The sequence below is a fragment of the Mobula birostris genome, chromosome 18 (assembly GCF_030028105.1).
Source record: "Mobula birostris isolate sMobBir1 chromosome 18, sMobBir1.hap1, whole genome shotgun sequence".
Classification (NCBI taxonomy): Eukaryota; Metazoa; Chordata; class Chondrichthyes; order Myliobatiformes; family Myliobatidae; genus Mobula; species Mobula birostris.
In genome coordinates this window covers 19,921,230-19,944,902 of record NC_092387.1, presented here as the reverse complement: position 1 = coordinate 19,944,902, position 23,673 = coordinate 19,921,230, and the positions used below count along the sequence as shown (strand labels likewise).

Below are 23,673 nucleotides of genomic sequence, written 5' to 3'. Positions count from 1 at the left end.
CCCTTAGCTGTAGTAATGATCATCATGGAAACTGTTGTAAAAGTGTGCTCTTTTATTAGGAAGTTTAATGTAAGGGTGTCAACCTCCATGTGTTTGTAAGTTTCTTTGAAGGGGTCTCTTAGAATCAGATTTAATATCACTGGCATGTGTCATGAAATTTGTTGTCTTTGCGACAGCAGTGCAATGCAATACATCATAATAGAAAAAAAATGTGAATTACAGTAAGAGTGTGTATGTGTACATATATATTTAAATTAAATAAGCAGTGCAAAATCAAATTTTTAAAAAGTCATGAGGTAATGTCCATGGGTTCAATGACCATTCAGAAATCAGATAGCAGAGGAGAAGAAGTTGTTCCAGAATCATTGTGCCTTTAGACTTCTGTAACTCTTTCCTGTTGGTAGCAATGAGAAGAAGGCATGTCCTGGATGATGGGGATCTTAATGATGGATGTAGCCTTTTTGAGGGATATCTTGAAGATATCCTGGACATTGCAGAGACTAATGCCCATGATGGAGCTGGCTAAGGTTACAACTCTCTGCAGCTCACTATGATCCTGTGCAGTATCCCCTCCCCTCCACCCCCTCCACCCCCCCCCCCACATACCAGATGAAGCCGGTTAGGATGCTCTCTGCAGTACATCTGTAGAAGTTTGCGAGTGTTTTAGATGACATACCAAACCTCCTCAAATTCCTAATGAAATATAGCTGCCGTCATGCCTCCTTTGTAGCTGCATCAATATGTTGTGTCCAGGTTAGATCTTCAGAGATATTGACACCCAGGAACTTGAAATTTCTCACTCTTTCCACTTCTGGTCCCTCTTTGGTGTGTGTTCCCTCATCTTACCCTTTCTGAAGTGCACAAACAGTCCTTTGGTTTACTGATATTCAGTGCAAGGTTGTTGCTATGACATCACTCAACCAGCAGATATAGCTTGCTCTTGTACGCTGTCTCGTCGCCATCTGAAATTGTGGCAGCAGTGGTTGTGTTGTCAGCAAATTTGTGGATGGCATTTGAGCTGTGCCTAGCTGCACAGTCACGGGCGGAGAGTCGAGCAGCGGGCTAAGCACACGTCCCTGAGGCGCACCGGTGTTGATTACCAGCGAGGTGAAGATGTTATTTCCAATCTGCACAGATTGTGGTCTTCCGGTTAGGAAATCAAGGATCCAGTTGCCAAGAGAGGAAGAGAGGTACAGAGGTCTAGGTGCTAGAGCTTTTTGATCAGAACTGTAGGAATGATCATGGACAAGGTATTTACTGTATTTTCTGAGTTAAGACTATGTGTATTCATTCTCACTGTATTTATGGCATTTATGGCCTGTCCCTAAATTCTTCCTCTAAGAGAAGATTTCTGTCACTGCCTATAAGGAGTTTGTACGTTCTCCCCGTGACCTTGTGGGTTTCCTCCAGGTGCTCCGATTTCCTCCCACGGTCCAAAGGCATACCTGTTGGTAGGTTAACTGGTCATTGTAAATCGTCCCATGATTAGGCTGGGATTAAATCGGGGAATTGCTGGGCAACACGCCTCGAAGGGCCGGAAGGGCCTATTCCATGCTGTATCCCAATAAATAAATGTTAAACCAAGGACACATCATGTGGTCATAACAGAGGTAGTTATTGGAGCTCTATTCAGGCCAGACTACACAGGGACATCAAAACTCCTTTCTGAAAGGTAAAGAATCAGGCGAGTTTTCACAAATTTCATATTACCAATTATGCTAAGAGCTCTTTATTCCAGTTTTATTTACTTACTTGAATTTAAGTTCCCCTGGTTTCTTGGTGAGATTTATATCTTTATTAAGAATAACTTTATTCCGCTAGTCCCATTGACCTGCACACAGTCCATAACCCTCCAGACCTCTCCCATCCATGTAGCTATACAATTTATTCTTAAAACTTAAGAGTGAGCCCACATTTACCACGTCAGATGGCAGCTCGTTCCACACTCCCACCACCCTGAGTGAAGAAGTTCCCCCTAATGTTCCCCCTAAACCTTTCCCCTTTCACCCTAAAGCCATGTCCTCTTGTATTTATCTCTCCTAATCTAAGTGGAAAGAGCCTATTCGCATTTACTCTGTCTATACCCCTCATAATTTTGTAAACCTCTATCAAATCTCCCCTCATTCTTCTACACTCCAAGGAATAAAGTCCTAACCTGTTCAATCTTTCCCTGTAACTCAACTCCTGAAGACCTGGCAACATCCTAGTAAATCTTCTCTGCAGTCTTTCAATCTTACTGATATCCTTCCTATAGTTCGGTGACCAGAACTGCACACTACTCCAAATTTGGCCTCACCAATGGCTTATACAACCTCACTATAACATCCCATCTCCTATACTCAATATTTTGATTTATGAATGCCAGGATGCCAAAAACATTCTTTAACACCCTGTCTACCTGTGATGCCACTTTCAGGGAATTATGTACCTGAACTCCCAGATCCCTTTGTTCCTCCGCACTCCTCAGTGCCCTACCAATTACTGTGTATGTTCTACCTTGATTTGTCCTTCCAAAATGCAACTTGTCTACATTAAGTTCCATCTGCCATTTTCTGGCCCATTTTTCCAGTTGGTCCAGATCCCTCTGCAAGCTTTGAAAGCCTTCCTCGCTGTCCACAACGCCTCCAATCTTAGTGTCATCAGCAAACTTGCTGATCCAATTTACCACATTATCATCTAGATCATTGATATAGACAACAAACAACAATGGTCCTGGTACAGATCCCTGAGGCACACCACTAGTCACAGACCTCCAGTCTGAGAAGCACTACCACTCTTTGTCTTCTCCCACACTGCCAATTTTAAATCCAGTTTACAACCTCTCCATGGATACCTAGTGTCTGAACTTTCTAAACTAACCTCCCATGTGAGACCTTGTCAGAGGCCTTACTAAAGTCCATGTAGACAACATCCACAGCCTTTCCTTCATCTACTTTCTTGGTAACCTTTTTGAAAAACTCTACAAGATTCGTTAAACATAATCTACCACACACAGAGCCATGCTGACTAACCTTAATCAGCCCTTGGCTGTCCAAATGCTTGTATATCCGACCTCTCAGAACATCTTCCAATAATTTACCTACTACTGATGTCAGGCTTACCGGCCTGCAATTACCTGGGGTACCTTTGGAGCCTTTTTTAAACAACGGAACATGAGCTACCCCCCAATCCTCCGGCACCACACCCGTGGCTAAGGACATTTTAAATATTTCTGCCACGGCCCCTGCAATTTCTACACTAGTCTGTCTCAAGGTCTGAGGAAATATCATGTCAGGCCCAGGAAATTTATCTACCTTTATTCGCTGTAAGGCAGCAAGCACCTCCTCCTCTTTAATCTCTATATGTTCCATGACACTACTGCTTGTTTCCCTTTCCTCCATATACGCTATGCCAGTTTCCTGAGTAAATACTGATGCCCAACAAGTCTTCCTATTCTGCATTTTGCAACTTCTACACTCTTTTGTCGAGTTCTTTTGTGCATATTTTCACTCGCTAGCTGTTCCCAATCGGTCATTACCTAGAGAATCTTTCCTAGAGCTTATCCCCTTACCCCATCAGAGAGGTGCACCGCCTGTGGCTTCCTTTCTCTCCTTTCCAATTTGGATGAAGGCCTCTGCTCTGAAACATTAACTCCGTTTCTCTTCTATTAAATACAACTTTACCTTCTATTTCAAGCAGTTTTTTTTTGTTTCTCATTTTACATTCCAGCATCTGCAGTTTTTAAAAATTTATTATAACAATGCCTTCTTAACTAGACAACTAGGAATGGACAATAATGGCAGTACTGTATAATTAAGCAGCTCATGGACCTAAAATGTTTGGATTTCCCAATCTAAAATTTCATATAATCTTTTACTACCAACAATTCCTATCTAAATATGAAATCTGTCAGAAAATGAACTTGGGGTTTGGAAGTTAATGGATGAATAAGAAATAAATAGTAATCAGCCAGAAGTGCAAGAAAGCATGTCTGGAAACAATGACGGAAAGGGGAATAATTAATGTTGCCTCTGATAAAGGTTATCAAGCTATTCACTCTGTGTTTGCAGGACTCTTTGTTCCTATTTCAGGTTTTCAGTACATGCTGTATTTTGCTGTTCGTGAATTGCAACCTACCACCTTCTGTAAAGACAAAGATGCACTTAAGAGCAATTAAATATGACTGATCTCACACAAGTCCTCTAGGCCAGTTTCTGTATTAAATCTATGATTTATTATTTTGTACTACAGACATGGGTAAGGACAAGATGATCACTGGCAAGCAGGTGATGGAGATTAGGCACACCCTGAAGGAACGCCGTGCACTGACTGATGAAGTTTGTGCGACAGGACATACTGCGCAACTCCATGTCAGGAACGAGCGCTGGCGACGAGCCAATGGTAAGTTGCCCAGCTGCCCCAACCAGGTTACAGGAAGCTCTTTTAAATATCATCCAAAAGTAATCCACGGGGTGGTGTGAAGTAGCCCCTGGCCCTTCCCTGTACAGTATTTACATTCCTCCATCATATGAAATATACCTTTGTTTTAATTTTGTGAAGAAGATTATTTTGGAAAGCAAATATGAGGCCACTATCAAATCCACCTGAAATCTCTTAAAGAAAATCAAAAACATCCCAATGAGGAATTTTTCAGCCATTCTCTTCACCCACCAGAGTCGGGTGGAATTGCTACTGTGTAAATTCAGATAATTTTAAAACAAAAACTTTAAACTTTAGTTAGGCCGTATGTGGGACATCGTGTGCAGATCTGGACGCCACACTGCAGGAAGGATAACGAAGACTTTGAAGAAGGTGCAGAAGGAATTAATTGGGATATTGCTTGAATGACAGACTATTAGCTATAGGAAGAGGCTGGAACAGTTTGCTCTGAAGTAATGGAGTATATGAGAGGCATTGATGTGGTATACAGTCAGTGTTTTTTTCTAGGCAAATATAGGCAGGGGTTCCCAAACTGGGGGTCCACAGACTCCTCAGTTAATGTTAAGGGTATTAAAGATAAAGGTTGCGAACCCCCTGGTTTAAGTGAACAAGTCTGAAGTGAGAGGAGAATGTTTCAAGGCCATTTGCGAAACAAATTGGACTTATTTCTGACCTAGTCCACTGTGTGCTCCATCAGATTACTCAGTATGTATATGGAATGTAACAGGGTTTAAATTGATTCTCAACTGAATGCGATTTATTCATGGGCTGGTGTCAGAGTGCATGTAACCAGCTGGAATGCAACAGAGATTTCAGGTCATTTATACAATTAGGTGGATGTTCTCCATATTCGCCAGTCAGAATGTGTTCTTAATAAAAATAAACTTGGCATGGGTTTACCTTAGAACCTGGTATGGTAGCATAGTGGTTGGTACAACACTTTACAGTACCAGCGACCCGGGTTCAATTCTCACCGCTGTCTCTAAAGAGTTTGTACGTTCTCCCTGTGACTGTGTGGGTTTCCTCTGGGTGCTCCAGTTTCCTCCCACAGTCCAAAGACGTACCGGTTGGTAGGTTACCTGGTCATTGTAAATTGTCCCGTGATTAGGTTGGGGTTAAATTGGGGGGGGGGGGGGTTGCTGGACAGCATGGCTCAAAGAGCCCACTCCAGACTGCACCCCAATAAATAAACAAATAAATGAACATTTTATCACTGAACTGCTACAAACCCTGTGCACATGCAACCCGGTCACCACTTTAGCTTCCAGTTCTGGGTGAACCACTTCCATTGCCCACTGGGAACTGAAGTACTTTATTATGCACACATAATAGCAGCTCTAATATTTACTGCAAAGTACAGCTCAGTTGTAAAGATTTTCTTTTGATTTGATGTAAAATGTCACTTCTGCCAATGACCTTGAGATGCCTGCTGACTCCTGACAGAAGTCAGGTTTCTTTAGGCTAGTAAGAACAGAAAATACTCAGTGGGTCAAACAGCATTTGTGAAGGGAGAGGAACAAAGTCAATGTTTCAGATTGATGACCATTCACCAGGGCTATTTCTGCAGCCTGGTCCATTCAGGATTTTCTGTTTCTTTAATTTCAATCTTCCAGCATTTGTAGTTTCTTTTTTCTTTTTCTTTATGAAAATGATGACTGCTCTGATATTTTTTATAGTAACAGTCAAACTTGACATGATCTTAATTCACTCAAGTATCATGAAAATGATTGCAGGTGAGGAAAGCCTTTAGGCCATTTTTTTTCATCCATCTAGAAAGGCATTATTGATCCCAGTCTTAACTCCATGTTAATAATATAACATATAACCATGTAACAATTACAGCGCAGAGACAGACCACCTTGACCCTTCTAGTCCGTGCCGAACACTTACTCTCACCTAGTCCCATCGACCTGCACTCAACTCATAACCCTCCATTCCTTTCCTGTCCATATACCTATCCAATTTTTCTTTAAATGACAATATCGAACCTGCCTCTACCACTTCTACTGGAAGTTCATTCCACACAGCCACCACTCTCTGAGTAAAGAAGTTCCCCCTCATGTTACCCCTAAACTTTTGTCCCCTAACGCTCAACTCATGTCCTCTTGTTTGAATCTCCCCTACTCTCAGTAGAAAAAGCCTATCCATATCAACTCTATCTATCCCCCTCATAATTTTAAATACCTCTATCAAGTCCCCCGTCAACCTTCTACGCTCCAAAGAATAAAGACCCAACTTGTCCAACCTTTCTCTGTAACTCAGGTACTGAAACCCAGGTAACATTCTAGTAAGTCTTCTCTGTACTCTCTCTATTTTGTTGACATCTTTCCTATAATTCGGTGACCAGAACTGTACACAATACCCCAAATTTGGCCTTACCAATGCCTTGTACAATTTTAACATTACATTCTAACTCCTATACTCAACGCTCTGATTTATAAAGACCAGCATATCAAAAGCTTTCTTCACCAGCCTATCCACATGAGATTCTACCTTCAGGGAACTATGCACCATTATTCCTAGATCACTCTGTTCTACAGCATTCTTCAAAGCCCTACCACTTACCATGTATGTACTATTTTGATTAGTCCTACCAAAATGTAGCACCTCACATTTATCAGCATTAAACTCCATCTGCCATCTTTCAGCCCATTCGACTAACAGGCCTAAATCTCTCTGCAAGCTTTGAAAACCTGCTTCAATATCCACACCACCACCTATCTTAGTATCATCTGCATACTTACTAATCCAATGTACCACCCCATCATCCAGATCATTAGTGTATATCACAAACAACACTCGACCCAGTACAAATCCCTGAGGCACACCATTAGTCACCGGCCTCCAACCTGACAAACAGTTATCCACCACTACTCTCTGGCATCTCCCATCCAGCCACTGTTGAATCCATTTTACTACTTCAATATTAATACCTAATGATTGAACCTTCCTAACTAACCTTCCTTGTGAAACCTTGTCAAAGGCCTTACTGAAGTCCATATAGACAACATCCACTGCTTTACCCTCGTAATATAGAATTGTACAGCACAGTTGGGGCCCTTTGATGTGCTGAGCTATATAAAATGTTCCATGATCAGTCTAACCCTTTCCACCTACACGGCCCGTAGCCTTCCATTTCTTTATCCATATGCCTAAGAGACTTGTAAAAGTCCCTGTTGTCTCAACCTCTACCACCAATGAGTTCCAAGCACCTACCATTCATTGTGTAAAAAAAAACTACCTCTGACATTTCACCTAAACTTTCCGCAAATCACCTTAAATGAATGTCCTCTGGTTTTGCCCATTACTGTACTGGGAGCAACAAGAGAGAACTCGTCCAACAAAAAAAAATGTGCAATCGCCATACAGAGAGCATGCAAAATCAGGATTGATTCCACATCTCTGAAACTAGATCCAAATTCTTATTATGAACTCCTCTGCCTTTCAATTTCTTTACTTTAAAATGTGACTCAGTTATGTGATAGCGTTCCTAGGAGTCACCTCGGGTCACCAGTGGTTTGAACTGGGATAAGTTCAGTAAATTCCCCTTTTACCATTTGCCCTGTGCATCAAGAGCTGAGGGCAAACAGTTAGACAATACAGGGTACTGTGCAAAAGTCTTAGGCACATATTTAATATAAAGCTAGGCTGCCTCAAGACTTTTGCACAGTATTGTATTTGTCAATGTGGAGTGGAGAGCAAGTTTGTAAATATGGAGAGAGCAAAGGATATTGGGAATGGTAATGGTGAAGCACCGTGAGAGGGGTGTGGCACAGGTGGCGGAGGGGTGCCAGGGGCAGGGGATGGCATGGATTGCAGGCGCACCCAACCCTGAGACACCAGACAAGTTCATTTAATTCCAAACAATTGGTTTATTGATCATTGCAAAATGTCTCTCTGGTGTTTCCCGCACATCTCCTCTCTTCCCTTTTTCCCCAAATATGATTCCCCTCTTCCTGCCCCCTTCCCACTCTCAGTCCACAATAGAGACCCATATCAGAATCAGGATTATCATCACTCACATATGACATGAAATTTGTTTTTTTTTTTGTGACAGCAGTACAGTGCAATACTTAAAATTACAACAGTACTATGCAAAAGTCATAGGCATCCTAGCTATATATATGTGCCTAAGACTTTTGCACAGTACTGTATAGCAGGTGAACAGTGGCCTAATATTTGTCTGGTGTCTATTGGCAGAGCTGCCTGAGAAGAGGACTATTCGCTTTCCCTGTGGTGTGGTAGTGGAGCTAAGCTGTAGTGCTGTTTTCTCCAATGTGATGACGATTTATGTCAACATCAAGGCAAGATCTTCCCAGATATCGGAGTGTAAAGTTTCCCTTCAGAAACCAAAGGTGAGTGAGCACAATCTGAATCCTCATTTCAGGCTCATGTTTCTGATCAGTCGTCAAAATGCTAAGAGAGGCCAACGAGAATTGTACCAGGACACCTATCCAAGTATGTCAGGAGAGCAGGAGATCAAATATCCTCCATCCCAGTGTCTATGAGATTCAGATTCTTTCTATCTTGATGTGTCTAGGATTCCAGGTATTCCTTTACTGTAATTGTGAGGGGATGATGAAATACTTCCCTTTTGCAATAGCAATGAGTTGTTCTATCATACTGTTTAATGAGTCATGGAGTTTAAAGTACATTTATTATCAAAATATGTATACCATATACAACCTTGAGATTCATCTTCTTGCAGGCAGCCACAAAACAAAGAAACAATAGAGCCTATTAAAAAAACTCCATATAACAACGACCGTGAACACTCGGTGTGTAGAGGGGAAAAATGAATCATGCAAATAATAAAAAAAAAACAAATAACACACAGAATATTAACCGCACAGTCCCCGAAAGTGAGTCCACAGACGTGGAGGCAAGTGATGCCTCTCAAAGAGCCCGATGGTTGCGGGCCATAGCCACGGGGCCAATTCAGTGCTGAGGTGAGCGCCAATAGTTGCTGCCACAACTGCAGAAGCGAGTAAACTCCACGGAGTATTGAGCTGAACACAGTTTCGTCCTTCGCCCTCAACCTTGATGCCTCGATGAAATCGCGCAAATTGTAAAAAAAATGTAAACAAAAACACTTGGAGCATGAACTGCTAAGTCCCTGAAAGAGAGTGCATTCAGCACTAAGGCTAAATGGAGCCCGAAGGCTGTAGGGCAACAACTACCCCCAAACCTGGCAGTGTGGGATCCAAGACCCCTGAGTTGCCAATAGTTAGCCCAGAGACATAAGAGTCTGCAGATACTGGAATCTGGAGCAAAAAAAACCACAAAGTGCTGAAGAAACCCAATAGAGCAAGCGTGAGTTCCTCCAGCAGTTCACCTTTTGCAACAGTTAGCCCAGTTTGAACTGACACCAACAGGTTGGAGGCACAAATTGTAGATCCCAATACACAGGCATTTGATCAAATTATCTGTTTGTGGGATGTGAATCCCAACACTTACAAATTAACCTATTTGTCACTAATAAAATGAAAGCCAGTGCAACTCAAGCATTGGTCATCCTTAGATTGAGATCAGAGACATGGTAAACAGGAAGGTCCCATGCCTCTTCTAAGCCAATGCTCTTTGCAACAGCTCAGGCACCATGGGAAAGGAGTCGATGAGCTTTCAGATTCATCCATGTGTCCGACTAATGCCTTTGAAAAGTTTCAGTTTTGGAGTTTTGATGACACCAAAGATTTCTTTCCTCCATAGCTGGTGTGGTATATGGGAAAGAACAGTGTCCTGGGAAACCTTGTTCGCAACAATCAAAACCATTATTTTCTATGAGACCATAAATCATAGGAGAATTGGGCCATTCGGCCCATTGAGTTGGCTCTATCATGGCTAATTTATTTTCCCTCTCAACCCCATTCTTCTGCCTTCTCCCCATAACCTTTCGTGCCCTTACTCATCAAGAACCTGTCAACCTCCACTTTAAATGTACCAATTGACTTGGTCTCCACAGTCATCTCTGACAGTGAATTCCACAGATTCACCACCCTTTGGCTAAAGAAATTCCTCCTCCTCTCTGTTCTAAAGGTATGCCCCTCTATTCTGAGGCTGTGCCCTCTGATCCTAGACTCCCCTACTAAAGGAAACATCCTCTTCATATCCACTCTAACTGGGCCTTTCAATATTTGATAGGTTTCAGTGCGATCCCTCCACTTTCTAAAAATTTCCAGTGAGTACAGACCCAGAGCCATCAAACACCCCTCATACATTAACCATTTCATTTCCAGAATAATTCTCGTGAACCTCCTCTGGACCCTCTCCAATGCAGACTGACATGAGGGGTAGGCCAAGCTCAAATCTTTCACTCCTGCAAAAAATGCTACTGTTTGTGCCCTCCATTCAAGAAAATTGCTGCTTCTTCTTTTATAATGATGTAAAGGGCTGTTTAACGAAACAATGGGAAAAGGACGTTTAAATGCGAAATGAATGAATGAGTATACTTCAGATTTTTTTACTCTTGCATGAACAACTGTTAGAAAATAAGTTGCATTACTTGTTTATTCCAGGAGTTTGCCGATAACATTTCAGACCTCGATGGAGACTCATCCCAAATAGATTCCCTGTTCTCTTCACTCGATGGCAACCAGCAATCGGACACAACATTGAAGCTGTGTGGCCTGCATAAACTGAAGGTAAAGAGAAAAAGCTCACATGCTCTCAGCACCTTTCACAACCTCCTAGGCTGATGGGTTTGTTATTCAAAGAGAGATGAAGCCAGCCTGGTCTGTGCTGTCAGGAGTTTAGATGAATGAGAAATGATCTCATTGTAATATACAAACTTTGAAAAGAGCTTGACAGGGTAAATGTGAAGTTGATGTTTCCCCAGGCTGGGGTATTTAAAATCAGGGCTCCCAGTTCAGGACCAGGCAAGAAGAAATTTCTTTACACACAAGCTGATCTTTGGGATTCCAAAGGACTGTGATGGGTCAGTCACTAATTGCAATTATAGAAAACATAGAAAATAGGTGCAGGAGTAGGCCATTCAGCCCTTCGAGCCTGCACCGCCATTTATTATGATCATGGCTGATCATCCAACTCAGAACCCTGCACCAGCCTTCCCTCCATACCCTCTGATCCCCCTAGCCACAAGGGCCATATCTAACTCCCTCTTAAATATAGCCAATAAACTGGCCTCAACTGTTCCCTGTGGCAGAGAATTCCACAGATTCACCACTCTCTGTGTGAAGAAGTTTTTCCTAATCTCAGTCCTAAAAGGCTTCCCCTTTATCCTCAAACTGTGACCCCTCATTCTGGACTTCGGGAACATCGGGAACAATCTTCCTGCATCTAGCCTGTCCAATCCCTCTAGGATTTTATACGTTTCAATCAGATCCCCCCTCAATCTTCTAAATTCCAACGAGTACAAGCCTAGTTCATCCAGTCTTTCTTCATATGAAAGTCCTGCCATCCCAAGAATCAATTTGGTGAACCTTCTTTGTACTCCCTCTACGGCAAGGATGTCTTTCCTCAGATTAGGGGACCAAAACTGCACACAATACTCCAGGTGTGGTCTCACCAAGGCCTTGTACAACTGCAGTAGTACCTCCCTGCTCCTGTACTCGAATCCTCTCGCTATAAATGCCAGCATACCATTTACCTTTTTCACCACCTGCTGTACCTGCATGCCCACTTTCAATGACTGGTGTATAATGACACCCAGGTCTCGTTGCACCTCCCCTTTTCCTAATCGGCCACCATTCAGATAATAATCTGTTTTCCTGTTTTTGCCACCAAAGTGGATAACTTCACATTTATCCACATTAAATTGCATCTGCCATGAATTTGCCCACTCACCCAACCTATCCAAGTCACCCTGCATCCTCTTAGCATCCTCCTCACAGCTAACACTGCCGCCCAGCTTCGTGTCATCCGCAAACTTAGAGATGCTGCATTTAATTCCCTCATCCAAGTCATTAATATATATTGTAAACAACTGGGGTCCCAGCACTGAGCCTTGCGGTACCCCACTAGTCACTGCCTGCCATTCTGAAAAGGTCCCGTTTATTCCCACTCTTTGCTTCCTGTCTGCTAACCAATTCTCTATCCACATCAATACCATACCCCCAATACCATGTGCTTTAAGTTTGCACACTAATCTCCTGTGTGGGACCTTGTCAAAAGCCTTTTGAAAATCCAAATATACCACATCCACTGGTTCTCCCCTATCCACTCTACTAGTTACATCGTCAAAAAATTCTATGAGATTCGTCAGACATGATTTTCCTTTCACAAATCCATGCTGACTTTGTCCGATGATTTCACCGCTTTCCAAATGTGCTGTTATCACATCTTTGATAACTGACTCCAGCAGTTTCCCCACCACCGACGTTAGGCTAACTGGTCTATAATTCCCCGGTTTCTCTCTCACTCCTTTTTTAAAAAGTGGGGTTACATTAGCCACCCTCCAATCCTCAGGAACTAGTCCAGAATCTAACGAGTTTTGAAAAATTATCACTAATGCATCCATTATCTGATAGGTTTTTAGATATTAAAGCCATCAGGGGATATAGGGTCAGTGCAGAAAAATGCTGCATATATAATGAAGTATTTTCTGAGTAATTATGCAGAAAAGCAATACAGATTACCCCTGCATTATGGGGTGTGGGCGGAGTGTTATGCTCCTAGAAAACAGTCCATATTTCATTTTCCATAGTGTAAAGCCACACCACCTACACATGCATCAAGAAACACAAGTTGAAATAAAAATTACTGTTTACTTAACATAGATTCCATGAGAGCGGATATTGGATATTAGTCCTTTGCTCTTCTTCAAAATTAAATGTATCTTTAAATTCAGAAGAGATTAAACAGAGATTTAGTATAATTTCTTTTTGAAATAATATTTACAACATTATAGCAGCTCTCTGACATTTTATTGGAATATCAGCTTCAGTTATGTACATGAATCTCAGGTAATAAGTTCTTATGCAGGTTACATTAAAGTTTTCTGATTGTTAGGCCTTAAATGTGCTTCCACATAAAACAAAAATCAGCTCGAGAAAGCTATTGCTGACCATTACACCACTCTGTTTGAATCCATACAGTGTGGCTTCTGTCACCACCAGAGCAAGGAGACATTTTTAACAAAGTGACAGGTGCCATATTTTGTCACTGGTGTTTATGTTCCATTCATCTATCCCTTAGTTTCCGTGACCTCCTTTTGCCTTTTCATGGTCTGTCCCTTTCCTTGGTGGGATTGCTTTGTTCCACCTTTGTAACACAGCACATTCAACAGTAGTTATTTTTCTTCCTGATTCTGCACCATTATGTTTTGTATCTCTAAAAAAGCTCTGTCAGGGTAGTGGGGGAATAAGACGAGTGGTAGGACCCGCTCTTACTGCCACTGGGTCCTACCGCTCGTCTTATTCCCCCACTACCCTCTTTCCTCCCCGCGACTCTCAACCTTCCCTCTACCCCTCATCGCCCCTCTATTCCTCTGATCCCTCATCATCCCCTAACCCCACACTCCCTGAACATCCCAACACCCCCTCTCCCTCTTGAGACCTCCTACTCTTCACCCTCCTCTGACCCCAGCCCCAACCCTTGCCGTATCTTCACCATCTCCTCTGACCTTCCCCTCTCTGAGGCAGAACGTTCTGACCTTAGCGAGGGCCTCACTTTTGTCCCCCTCCGTCCACACCTCAGTGAGTTCCATGCCCGCCATGACGCTGAACTCTTCTTCCGTTGCCTACATCTCCAAGCCTACTTCTTTGGCAAGGATTCCCCTCCCCCCACTGATGACCCCTTCTCCTGTCTTCAACCCTCCTCCTCCTGGACACTCCGCCCGGGCCTTCTACCTGCACTCGATCTTTTCATCTCCAACTGTCGCCGAGACATCAACCGTCTCAACTTCACCACTCCTCTCTCCTGGTCCAACCTCACTCCCTCTGAACGCACTGCCCTCCACTCTCTCCGCACTAATCCCAACCTCCCCATCAAACCCGCTGACAAAGGTAGGGCTGTAGTAGTCTGGCAGACGGACCTGTACCTCACTGAGGCCAATCGGCAGCTCTCTGACACCTCCTCTTACTTACCCCTGGAACAGGACCCCACCAAAAACCATCAAACCATTGTCTCCCCTACCATCACCGCTCTGATCAACTCCGGAGACTTCTCATCCTCAGCCACAAAACTCATAATTCCCACACCCCGCACTGCTCAGTTTTACCTCCTCCCCAAGATCCACAAGCCTGACTGTCCCGGTAGATCCATGGTTTCTGCCCGCTCCTGCCCCACCGAACTTGTATCTGTCTACCTGAACTCCATTTTGTCACCCAAAGTTCAGTCCCTCTCCATCTACGTTCGGGATACATCCCATGCCCTCCACCTCTTCAATAACTTCCAGTTCCCTGGTCCCGACTGCTTCATTTTCACTGTGGATGTCCAGTCCTTATACACTTCCATTCCCCATCAAGAAGGCCTCAAAGCCCTCCACTACTTTCTGGACAATAGGCCTCACTAGTTCCTCACCACCACTACCCTCCTCCGGTTGGCGGAACTGGTACCCACACTTAATAACTTCTCTTTTGGCTCTTCCCACTCGCATGGGCCCCAGCTATGCCTGCCTCTTCGTTGGTTATGTGGAATAGTCTATGCTCCAAACCTATTCTGGTACTGCTCCCCAATTTTTCCATCAGTACATTGACGACTACATTGGTGCTGCTTCCTGCACCCATGCTGAGCTCGTCAATTTCATCGACTTTACTTCAAACTTCCACCCAGCCCTCAAATTCACTTGGTCCATCTCGGACACTTCTCTCCCCTTTCTCGATCTCTCAGTCTCCATCTCTGTAGACAGATGGTCCACTGACATCTTTTATAAGATAACTGACTCTCATAACTACCTCAACTATACCTCCTCCCATCCTGCAACATGCAAAAGTGCCATTCCCTATTCCCAGTTCCTCTGGCTCCGCCGTATCTGCTCCCAGGATGAGGCTTTCCGTTCCAGGACATCTCAAATGTCCTCTTTCTATAAGGTTCGTGGTTTCCCTTCTACCGTCATCAATGATGCCCTCACCTGCATCTCCTCCATTTCCCGCACTTCGGCCCTCACCCCATCCTCCCACCACCACAACAGGGACAGAGTTCCCCTTGTCCTCACCTACCACTCCACCAGCCTCCGGATCCAGCACATTAGCCTCCGCAACTTCCGGCACCTTCAACAGGACCCCACCACTAAGCACACCTTTCCCTCTCCACCCCTCTCCACTTTCCACAGGGATGGTTGCCTCCGTGACTCCCTGGTCCACACGTCCCTCCCCACGGATCTCCCACCTGGCACTTATCCCTGTAAGCGCAAGTGCTACACCTGTCCCTACACCTCCTCTCTTGCCACCATTCAGGGCCCCAAACAGTCCTTCCAGGTGAGGCAACACTTCACCTGTGAATCTGTTGGGGTCATCTATTGCATCCGGTGCTCCTGGTATGCCTCCTCTACATCGGTGAAACCCGACGCAGATTGGGGGACCGCTTCGTCAAGCACCTCTGCTCCGTCCGCCGCAACAGACAGGATCTCCCGGTTGCCACCCACTTCAACTCTGCTTCACATTCCCATTCAGATATGTCCATACATGGCCTCTTCTACTGCCATGATGAGGCTAAACTCAGGTTGGAGGAGCAACACCTCATATACCGTCTGGGTAGTCTCCAGCCCCTTGGTATGAACATTGAATTCTCCAACTTCCAGTAATTCCCTCCCCCTCCCGTCCCCCATCGCAGTTTCATTCTGCCCCCTCCGCCAGCTGCCTATCACCTCCCTCATGGTTCCGCCTCCTTCTACTACCCATTGTGCTTTCCCCCTATTCCTTCTTCACCTTTCCTGCCTATCCCCATCCTGCCTCCCCTCCCCCACCCCTTTATCTTGCCCCTTACTGGTTTTTCACCTGGAACCTACCAGCCTTCTCCTTCCCACCCTCCCCCCACCTTCTTTATAGGGCCTCTGCCCCTTCCCTCTACAGTCCTGACGAAGGGTTCCAGCCCGAAACATTGACTGATCGTTTCCACGGATGCTGCCCGACTTGCTGAGTTCCTCCAGCGTGGTGTGAGTGTTGCTTTGACCCTAGCATCTGCAGATTATTTTGTGTTTAAGCTCTGTCAGAAATATTTATGAGCTGATTTTTTTTCCTGCCAGTTAAACACTGGGAAAGCAAGAGTCCATTGTCTCCAGCACCATAATGAGTTTCCACAGTCCTTCAGGGCAGACAATTCCCTTAAGTGGTGTTTACTGGTTCTAGACTCTTCAATCAAAGGAAGCAACCTGTCAGCATCTAGCCTGTGAAGTTCTTTTAAGAATTTGTATGAACACTCATCCAGTCCCAGTCTCCTCATAGCAATCCCACCATCCCTGGGCCCAGTCAAATGAATATTCATAGCACTGTTTTCATAGGTAAAACACCTAAATTTTACACAGTACTCCATATGTGGTTTTACCAAGGCCCTATATAATTGCATAAGACTTACCTATTTTTCTTTTCAAATCGGGTTGAAATACAGGCTAACAATACACTTGCCTGCTCAACTGTTTATTGAAATCTTGTTGGCTAAGCTCTATTGCAGGAACTTATCAAACCACTTCCGATAATGCAATGCATCACGTTCACTGCAGTCAGTGTGACTAACTTTTTATTCCACGTACACTGCCTCAGCTATTGAAATAATGAGGAAGTAGAAACCACTTACCTCATGAAACATCACCACCATTCAATGAAATGACCCATCATATTTCCATTTACCACATTGATTTATAATCCTCATTACTAAAATAAATCTACTGATTCCTGTTTTGCTCTCCTTTTTAACAACAACTTAAGCCTTCCATTCCTCTTCTGATTCTTTACATTTTCCCTGAATAGTGCAATTCTCATTTTTTAAAACCTCTTTTCCTATTTTCACATCCAAAAGGACTTGCCCCCCATTATATAAAGTCTGTATACATCTCAAATACCTGAATTCAAGAAATGCAAGTCAATTAGGCTCTTCTTCATAAATCAAACCTTTTAGCTCCAAGAAACGTACCAGTGAATCTTGACGACATTCCCTTCTGAGCTAATATATTCTCCCTGTGGTGTGGTGGTGCCTGGAAGCAAGTTACTCTTTAACTACTTGTACAATACGTATACAAATTGAATGTAACTACATTCCTTTCTAAGGAAGTTTTCTAAGAGATCAATTCTATTTTTTTTGCAGCAACCATTGATCTTGCGGGTGATCCTTCAGTATCAAAGCTGTAAGAAAAAGCCGAAGCTGGAAGAAATAGTAGATATCGACTTGGGGCTCCCCCTGGTGTCACAGCTGGAGCTGTACAGGACAATGCCAGCCACACGGGCTGAAGGCGGTACTGCCAGCAGCAGCCATATTTCTGCTGTGGCACCCACTAGCACTGTCACCAAGGATACGAGCCGTGCCTGTGGGTCAGGAATTCAGAAGGCAGCAAATGAGCAAGAGTTTGTGCATTTAGCACACCAAGCTAGAAGGCCGAATGAACCAGAGGAAAATGATGAGAGCGAAATATCAAAGTGGAGTTGGTAGCACAATCTCCTTGGACTAAACTAGTGGAGAAGATTCTATGAGTGTAATAAATATTAAATATTTGTGATTATGCACTCAACTTTAACTATTAAACTTCTGTCAGATACTTGCTACACTGCACATGGGGTTGCTGGCCAACTCCTCGTCAGTTCATGGGGTCTGCCATTGGTGCTGGGCGGTTTCAATGAAAACTTAATGCTCTGATTTATATGAAGGTTTGAATCTTAATTTAGTGGCCAACCAGTTCCATTTGGTTCTTGGAGCTCATCATACTAGCTAGATAGTTGTTAGTTTATGTCACTTGTGAGGCTCAGCCTCAGAACACAAGGATGGTCAGGTGAGGAGGAATTTCTTTAGACAGAGGGTAGTGAATCTGTGGAATTCATTGCCACAATCAGCTGTGAAGGCCAAGTCATTGGGTTTATTTAAAACGGAGGTTGCTAGGTTCTTGATTAATAAGGGTGTCAGAGGTTACAAGGAGAAGGCAGGAGAATAGAGTTGAAAGGGATAATAAATCAGCCATGGATCTGATGGGCTGAATGGCCTATTTCTGCTCCTTATGGTCTTCACTGGAGACTATAGAAAAGATTATCCATCAACAGTTCCATCTGCTCAGTCCCTGATACCAGTAGAATCCAAATAAACCCTGGTAAAATTTACTACAGATGGTTACTGGCTCACTTTCTTGAATACTGTCAATTGGATATACTGAGCATATTTTTGCCATTGCAATTCTAGATACTTGCTCATTTTATTAAGTTAATGGCATATAGCCAGGCTGCGATACTGGGTATAAGTAACTTGACATCACCTGAACTAATCCTGATCTACTTAAGCTGCTTTAGCTCATTTTACCCTTTCCCAGCACACATAACAATGGGTGTGTGCTGGTTGAGACATGGGGATACACCAGTTCCCTGTAGGCACAAGGCTTTGTACCAAAGCACTAAAACTGAAAATAATCAGCAAGCTGGTCAACAACTGGACATTGATGTCACATAAATTGCTTAACTGCCTTTGATATGTGCTGTGTTCTTTAGGTTCACATGCCATCAGGTTCCTCAGTCAAGAGAGGAGAGAGAGTTAAACTGTCCTTGTGTAGTATTAACATCAGTTAATTGGCAAAAGGGGAAAAGCCCAACTGCATTGTGTTTGAGGTAGTGCACACAATGTGAAAGCTAAGTTCCATCAATCATATTCAGAACACTACTAACAGGAAACATTGTGATTGTTACAGTGTAAGGAAAATGTGTATTTATTCTTATTTCTTGTCCTTTAATAGCACTTGACACCATATTAATTTTCTGTTTACCTACCAGGTTGTAGAAATGGAGACAGTAACATCAGATGATTTGATATTTTATGCAATATCAGATTAAAACTGAATCCATAAATGTCATTTGGCTCCAGGAATGACATACTGAGAGCTGTGAGGATTTCATTGGTTACATGCCAATACATTCTTGAGTGTTTATGGAGCCTCTCTTTACACTTTAATTAAGTTGTTATTATTTTAAACTCAATGTTATTTTTGATGATGGCTGAAGTTCTCAAACCTCAATCACTAGAAAAGCTGGAGACTCATGTTTGCCTACCATTCTCATTTTTCTGTTTGTAATCAGATCTGTTTATTTAACGAGCTTGTGATACAGAAAACAAAAGTGACAAAGCATTATTGAAACATTAAAACTTTTTTGTGTAATGAATGGATGATGAGGTGGGAAAGACCTTGAGTTCTGTGCATCAGGGTGAAATGGTTGATAGTAATCTGAAAGCCCATATTGCACTCCGTGTTTTCAATTCATTGTGAACCAGGTCATCCACCATCTGCTTTATACTACTGCACTAGATCATGGTCCACCCCAGTGATTTGGAACATAAGGAGACAAATAAAATTTGACTAGCCTGACTGCAGAAGCCAATTGAGAAGAGTTAGACAGATATTAAGAGCTGAACTGGTGACCTCAGAGGGTGTTGACCACCTGGAACATACTGCCTGAGTTCTTAGCCATGGCAGATACTCCACAATCTTTACAGAGTATGTAAGTAAGCTCCTGAATCATCAGTGCATAGGAAAGCAGACAGGTACTGGTAAGTACAAAAAGTGCATGGGTACTTGATAATTGAGATGGACCTGAGAGGCCAAATACCTCTTTCTGTGCTCTGGTTCTATGGCAGACACGACAAGTGAACCACCGGTGGATAACATCAGATGTGAATTTAGTGGATAGAAAAGTTGACAGTGTATAACTGAGGTAAATTTTATTCTGTCAGTTTTTCACCAGGAGAGTTAGGATTATGTGTTCAGGCAACAACTCCAGTGCTCAGCTGACAATATTCTTGATTTTTAACACTTGTGAATTTGCTTATTACATTTTATTAATTCATTGGCACCCACTCTTCAAACAAAATTATGTCACAAAGTCAAATTAAATGGCAGTGTTAATCAGACTTCTTTGGAACAATTCTGTTTATTAATAGGAACTTTCATTACAAGATTCTCCATTAATATTAATCATCCCGCTATTTCTAATCTTTCTCCCAACTCTGACTTTTTGTGTCACGACTAATCCTTTCGCACCACCAATAGTAGCAAGGTTTCAGCTGCCCATACCTTAAAGACTGAAATTATTTCCCTAAATCCCTCCTTTTACTATGCTCCTCGCATCTACATCTTTGACCAAGTTTTAGGGCATCTAATACTAAGTCCATTTGCAGCTTGGTGTCCACCTTTTCTGATCTGATTCTACTCCCTTGGTCATGTGTTTTGGAGGGGTTGGACTACACTAAAATAAAAGGTGTATAAATGCAAATTGAAAAAAATTCATAAGTGCTGTTATGGTTTTCAGTTAAAACAAATGTGCTGTGATATAAAGCATTCTGAGGAGTCAGCTGAACTCAATGTGTACCATACTCACTTTTGAATCGGATAGTTCTGCGTCAAGATTTGCGCCACGTTAGCGCAACACTATTACTGCTCAGGGTGTCTCAGGGTTTGGCGTTCAACTCTGGCACCGGTGCCATCTGTTAGGAATTTGTACGTTCTCCCCATGAACTGCATGGGTTTCCTCCCACAGTTCAAAGACGTTCTGTTTAGTAGTTTAATTGGTCATTGTAAATTGTCCTGTGATTAGGTTAGGGTGAAATAAGTGGGTTGTTGGCAAGTGCAGCTCATTGGGCTGTAAGGGTCTGTCCACACTGTACCTGTAAGTAAGCACAAAATCTGATATGTTACTAAACAGGAGTGCTGCTCTGTAAGAGGCATTGCCCTACAAGTGAAATATTAAATGGATGTTACATTTTGAAGAACAGGGAAATTGTCTCCTGACCAACATTGGTGACGTACTTTCTTTTAAAGTATGTTACCAAAGAGCTAAATGTAACTATAAATGGAAGATAGGTATCTGCAAATTGGCTGCTGTGGTTCCTGCATTACAATGATCACACTTCAGAAAGTATTTCAGTAGTACATTAATGCTTAGACTGATTGGTGAGGATGAGTATTTTGATGGAATGGCGCAGGGTCTGTAAAACTAGCACCAGCAGATCAATCCTTACGGAAAGGATTGAGGTACAAACACAATTTGGAATAATGCTGGAAAAACTAACTCTTTGTTATGTTTGATATTAAAGTTATATTTTGATATTAATTTATGTAATGTGTTTTACATGAAGTTGTAATACTTTAAAAGTAGAGTTATTTAATTTTCTGCAGAGTAGAGCCAGAAATATTTTGTTAAATTTTGTCACGGTAAAACTAAGATAATAAAATGTATCATTTGAAAAGTTTTTTTCTTCTTCAGATTATATTATAATAAAATGGATTATTCTGGACCTGTGACTGAGCAAATCAAGTTAAGGTTTAATTATCATTCAACCATACATGAATACACATTAATACAGCCAAACGAAACAGTGTTATTCTGGGGCCAAGGTGCAAAACAGTTTCACATAGCACAAGGCACATACAGTATAAGATAGCAAACACATATAAGATATCAGTAAAATGCAGTCACACAAAAGAATATTCCAAGATCCTGAGTCCATGTACGTTGCAGCCGTCTACAGCCAAACACAATACAGCTTGTCTTCTGCCAAGTGTAACGGTGGGGGGGGCAAACATGACTCCAGCTTGGACGCTGTGCCACACAGACTCAGACACCTCTCTCCTGGGTGGCTGTAAATAGGTGACACTGGCTTGAGGGTTAGTCCTCAGCACAACCAAGGCCATGCAGCTCCCCTGTAGACTGCCAATAAATCAGTGAATTGGACCTGTAGCATTCCACATTTCCACTGTCCGCCAAGGTCTTGCGATCACAAGTAAAGCAGCTAATCTGACTCACTGTTAGACTGCGCACTAAATCCTCCAACGCCTCTCTGTCGCAGGCAGCAGCATGATCTACACCAAGTCCTGATCCTTCAGTTTCTCTGCCAACGAGCATCTTGCTTATGGGGCAGACCTACTGTACTTTAAGTTCTTAATGTCCAGCAGAGTCTTGCGATCATAAGAAATATGTTTAAAAAGGACAATAACATCTTTGGTTGACTCCAGAGAAGCCATTGTGATTGAACACACCACCACCTTACCAGAAGTCCTTCGTAATTAGATCAAGCTACATCCTACACACTGGGAAAGTGACTTTCCTGTTTAACCCCTTACAATGCATTGAAACAATCTATACTACAAATAGATACAAGGCCAGCAGTATACAATAAACTGTTCTGGTAGGTTACCCTCATCTCCACATCATCATTTTTCATACATGGATCTCTCGTAGAATGGCCTCTGTTGTCCACTCTGCATATAATGCAACTTTCTCCAAGTAAACATTTATAAAACAATTATTTAGTTCACCTTATTCACCTTCATTCAGGGCCCCAAGCAGTCCTTCCAGTTGAGGCAACACTTCACTAGCAAATCTGCTAGGGTCCTCTATTGTATTTGGTGTTCCTGATGCAGCCTCCTCTACATAGGTGAAACCCGAAATAAATTGGGGCACCACTTTGTCGAGCACCTCTGCTCCATCCAGCAAGAGCAGAAATTCCCCGGTGGCCCAACATTTTAATTTTGATTCACATTTCCATTCTCACGTTAGTTCATGACCTCCTCCTGTGCAATGATGAGGCCGCCCTCAGGGTGGAGGAGCAACACCTTATATTCTGTCTGGGTAGCCACCAACCTGATGGCATGAAAATTGATTTCTCCTGGTAAAAAAAAATTCCCTCCCTCTCCCCTCTCCTCTTCTTCTGTTCCCACTCTGGCATCTTACCTCTTCTCGCCTGCCTAAACCCTCCTCCTCCCCTTTCTCTTATGATCCACTGTCCTCTCCTATCACATTCCTTCATCTCCAGCCTCCCGGCTTCATGTATGACCTTCTTGCTATCCTCCAGCCCCTCCCCCAAACTTTCTCTTCTGGAGTCTTTCCCCTTTCTTTCCAGTCCTGATGACAGCTCTCTGCCTGAAACATCGACTGTTTATTCATTTCCATAGATGCTGACTGACCTGCTGAGTTCCTCCAGCATTTTTATTTGTCGAGGTACAGCCCTTCAAGCCACATCACACAGCAACTCCAGGTTTAACCCTAGCCTAGGGTTACAAACTCCTTTCAGGCAGTGGTGGAAATTGAACCTGTGTCACTGGTACTGTAAAGCACTATGCTACCATGCCACCCCCATATTTTATGTGTTTTTATTTAGTTAACTATAGCTTTGTTA

The 23,673-nt window shown here is 42.9% G+C and overlaps 1 protein-coding gene and 1 long non-coding RNA gene across 10 annotated transcripts in view; one reads left to right on the top strand and one right to left on the bottom strand.

Moving 5' to 3' along the window:
• Positions 1 to 17,027, bottom strand: part of LOC140211997 (uncharacterized) — a 76,427-nt gene extending 59,400 nt beyond the window's left edge. For 3 of the 4 annotated variants that reach the window (XR_011889619.1, XR_011889617.1, XR_011889616.1), the window contains exon 1: positions 10,922 to 13,209. This is a non-coding gene — a long non-coding RNA (uncharacterized lncRNA). Of the gene's footprint in view, positions 1 to 10,921; positions 13,210 to 16,890 lie in introns of those variants that run through there. The other variant, XR_011889618.1, reaches the window with a different exon arrangement.
• Positions 1 to 21,744, top strand: part of malt3 (MALT paracaspase 3) — a 130,214-nt gene extending 108,470 nt beyond the window's left edge. For all 6 annotated transcript variants that reach the window (XM_072282335.1, XM_072282334.1, XM_072282338.1 and 3 more), the window contains 4 exons: positions 4,231 to 4,380; positions 8,620 to 8,774; positions 10,935 to 11,060; positions 17,617 to 21,744. In XM_072282335.1, coding sequence (XP_072138436.1) covers positions 4,231 to 4,380; positions 8,620 to 8,774; positions 10,935 to 11,060; positions 17,617 to 17,958 — 773 coding nt within the window. In that variant the 3' untranslated portion in view covers positions 17,959 to 21,744. The remainder of the gene's footprint in view (positions 1 to 4,230; positions 4,381 to 8,619; positions 8,775 to 10,934; positions 11,061 to 17,616) is intronic.
• The last annotated feature ends 1,929 nt before the right edge of the window (positions 21,745 to 23,673 follow it).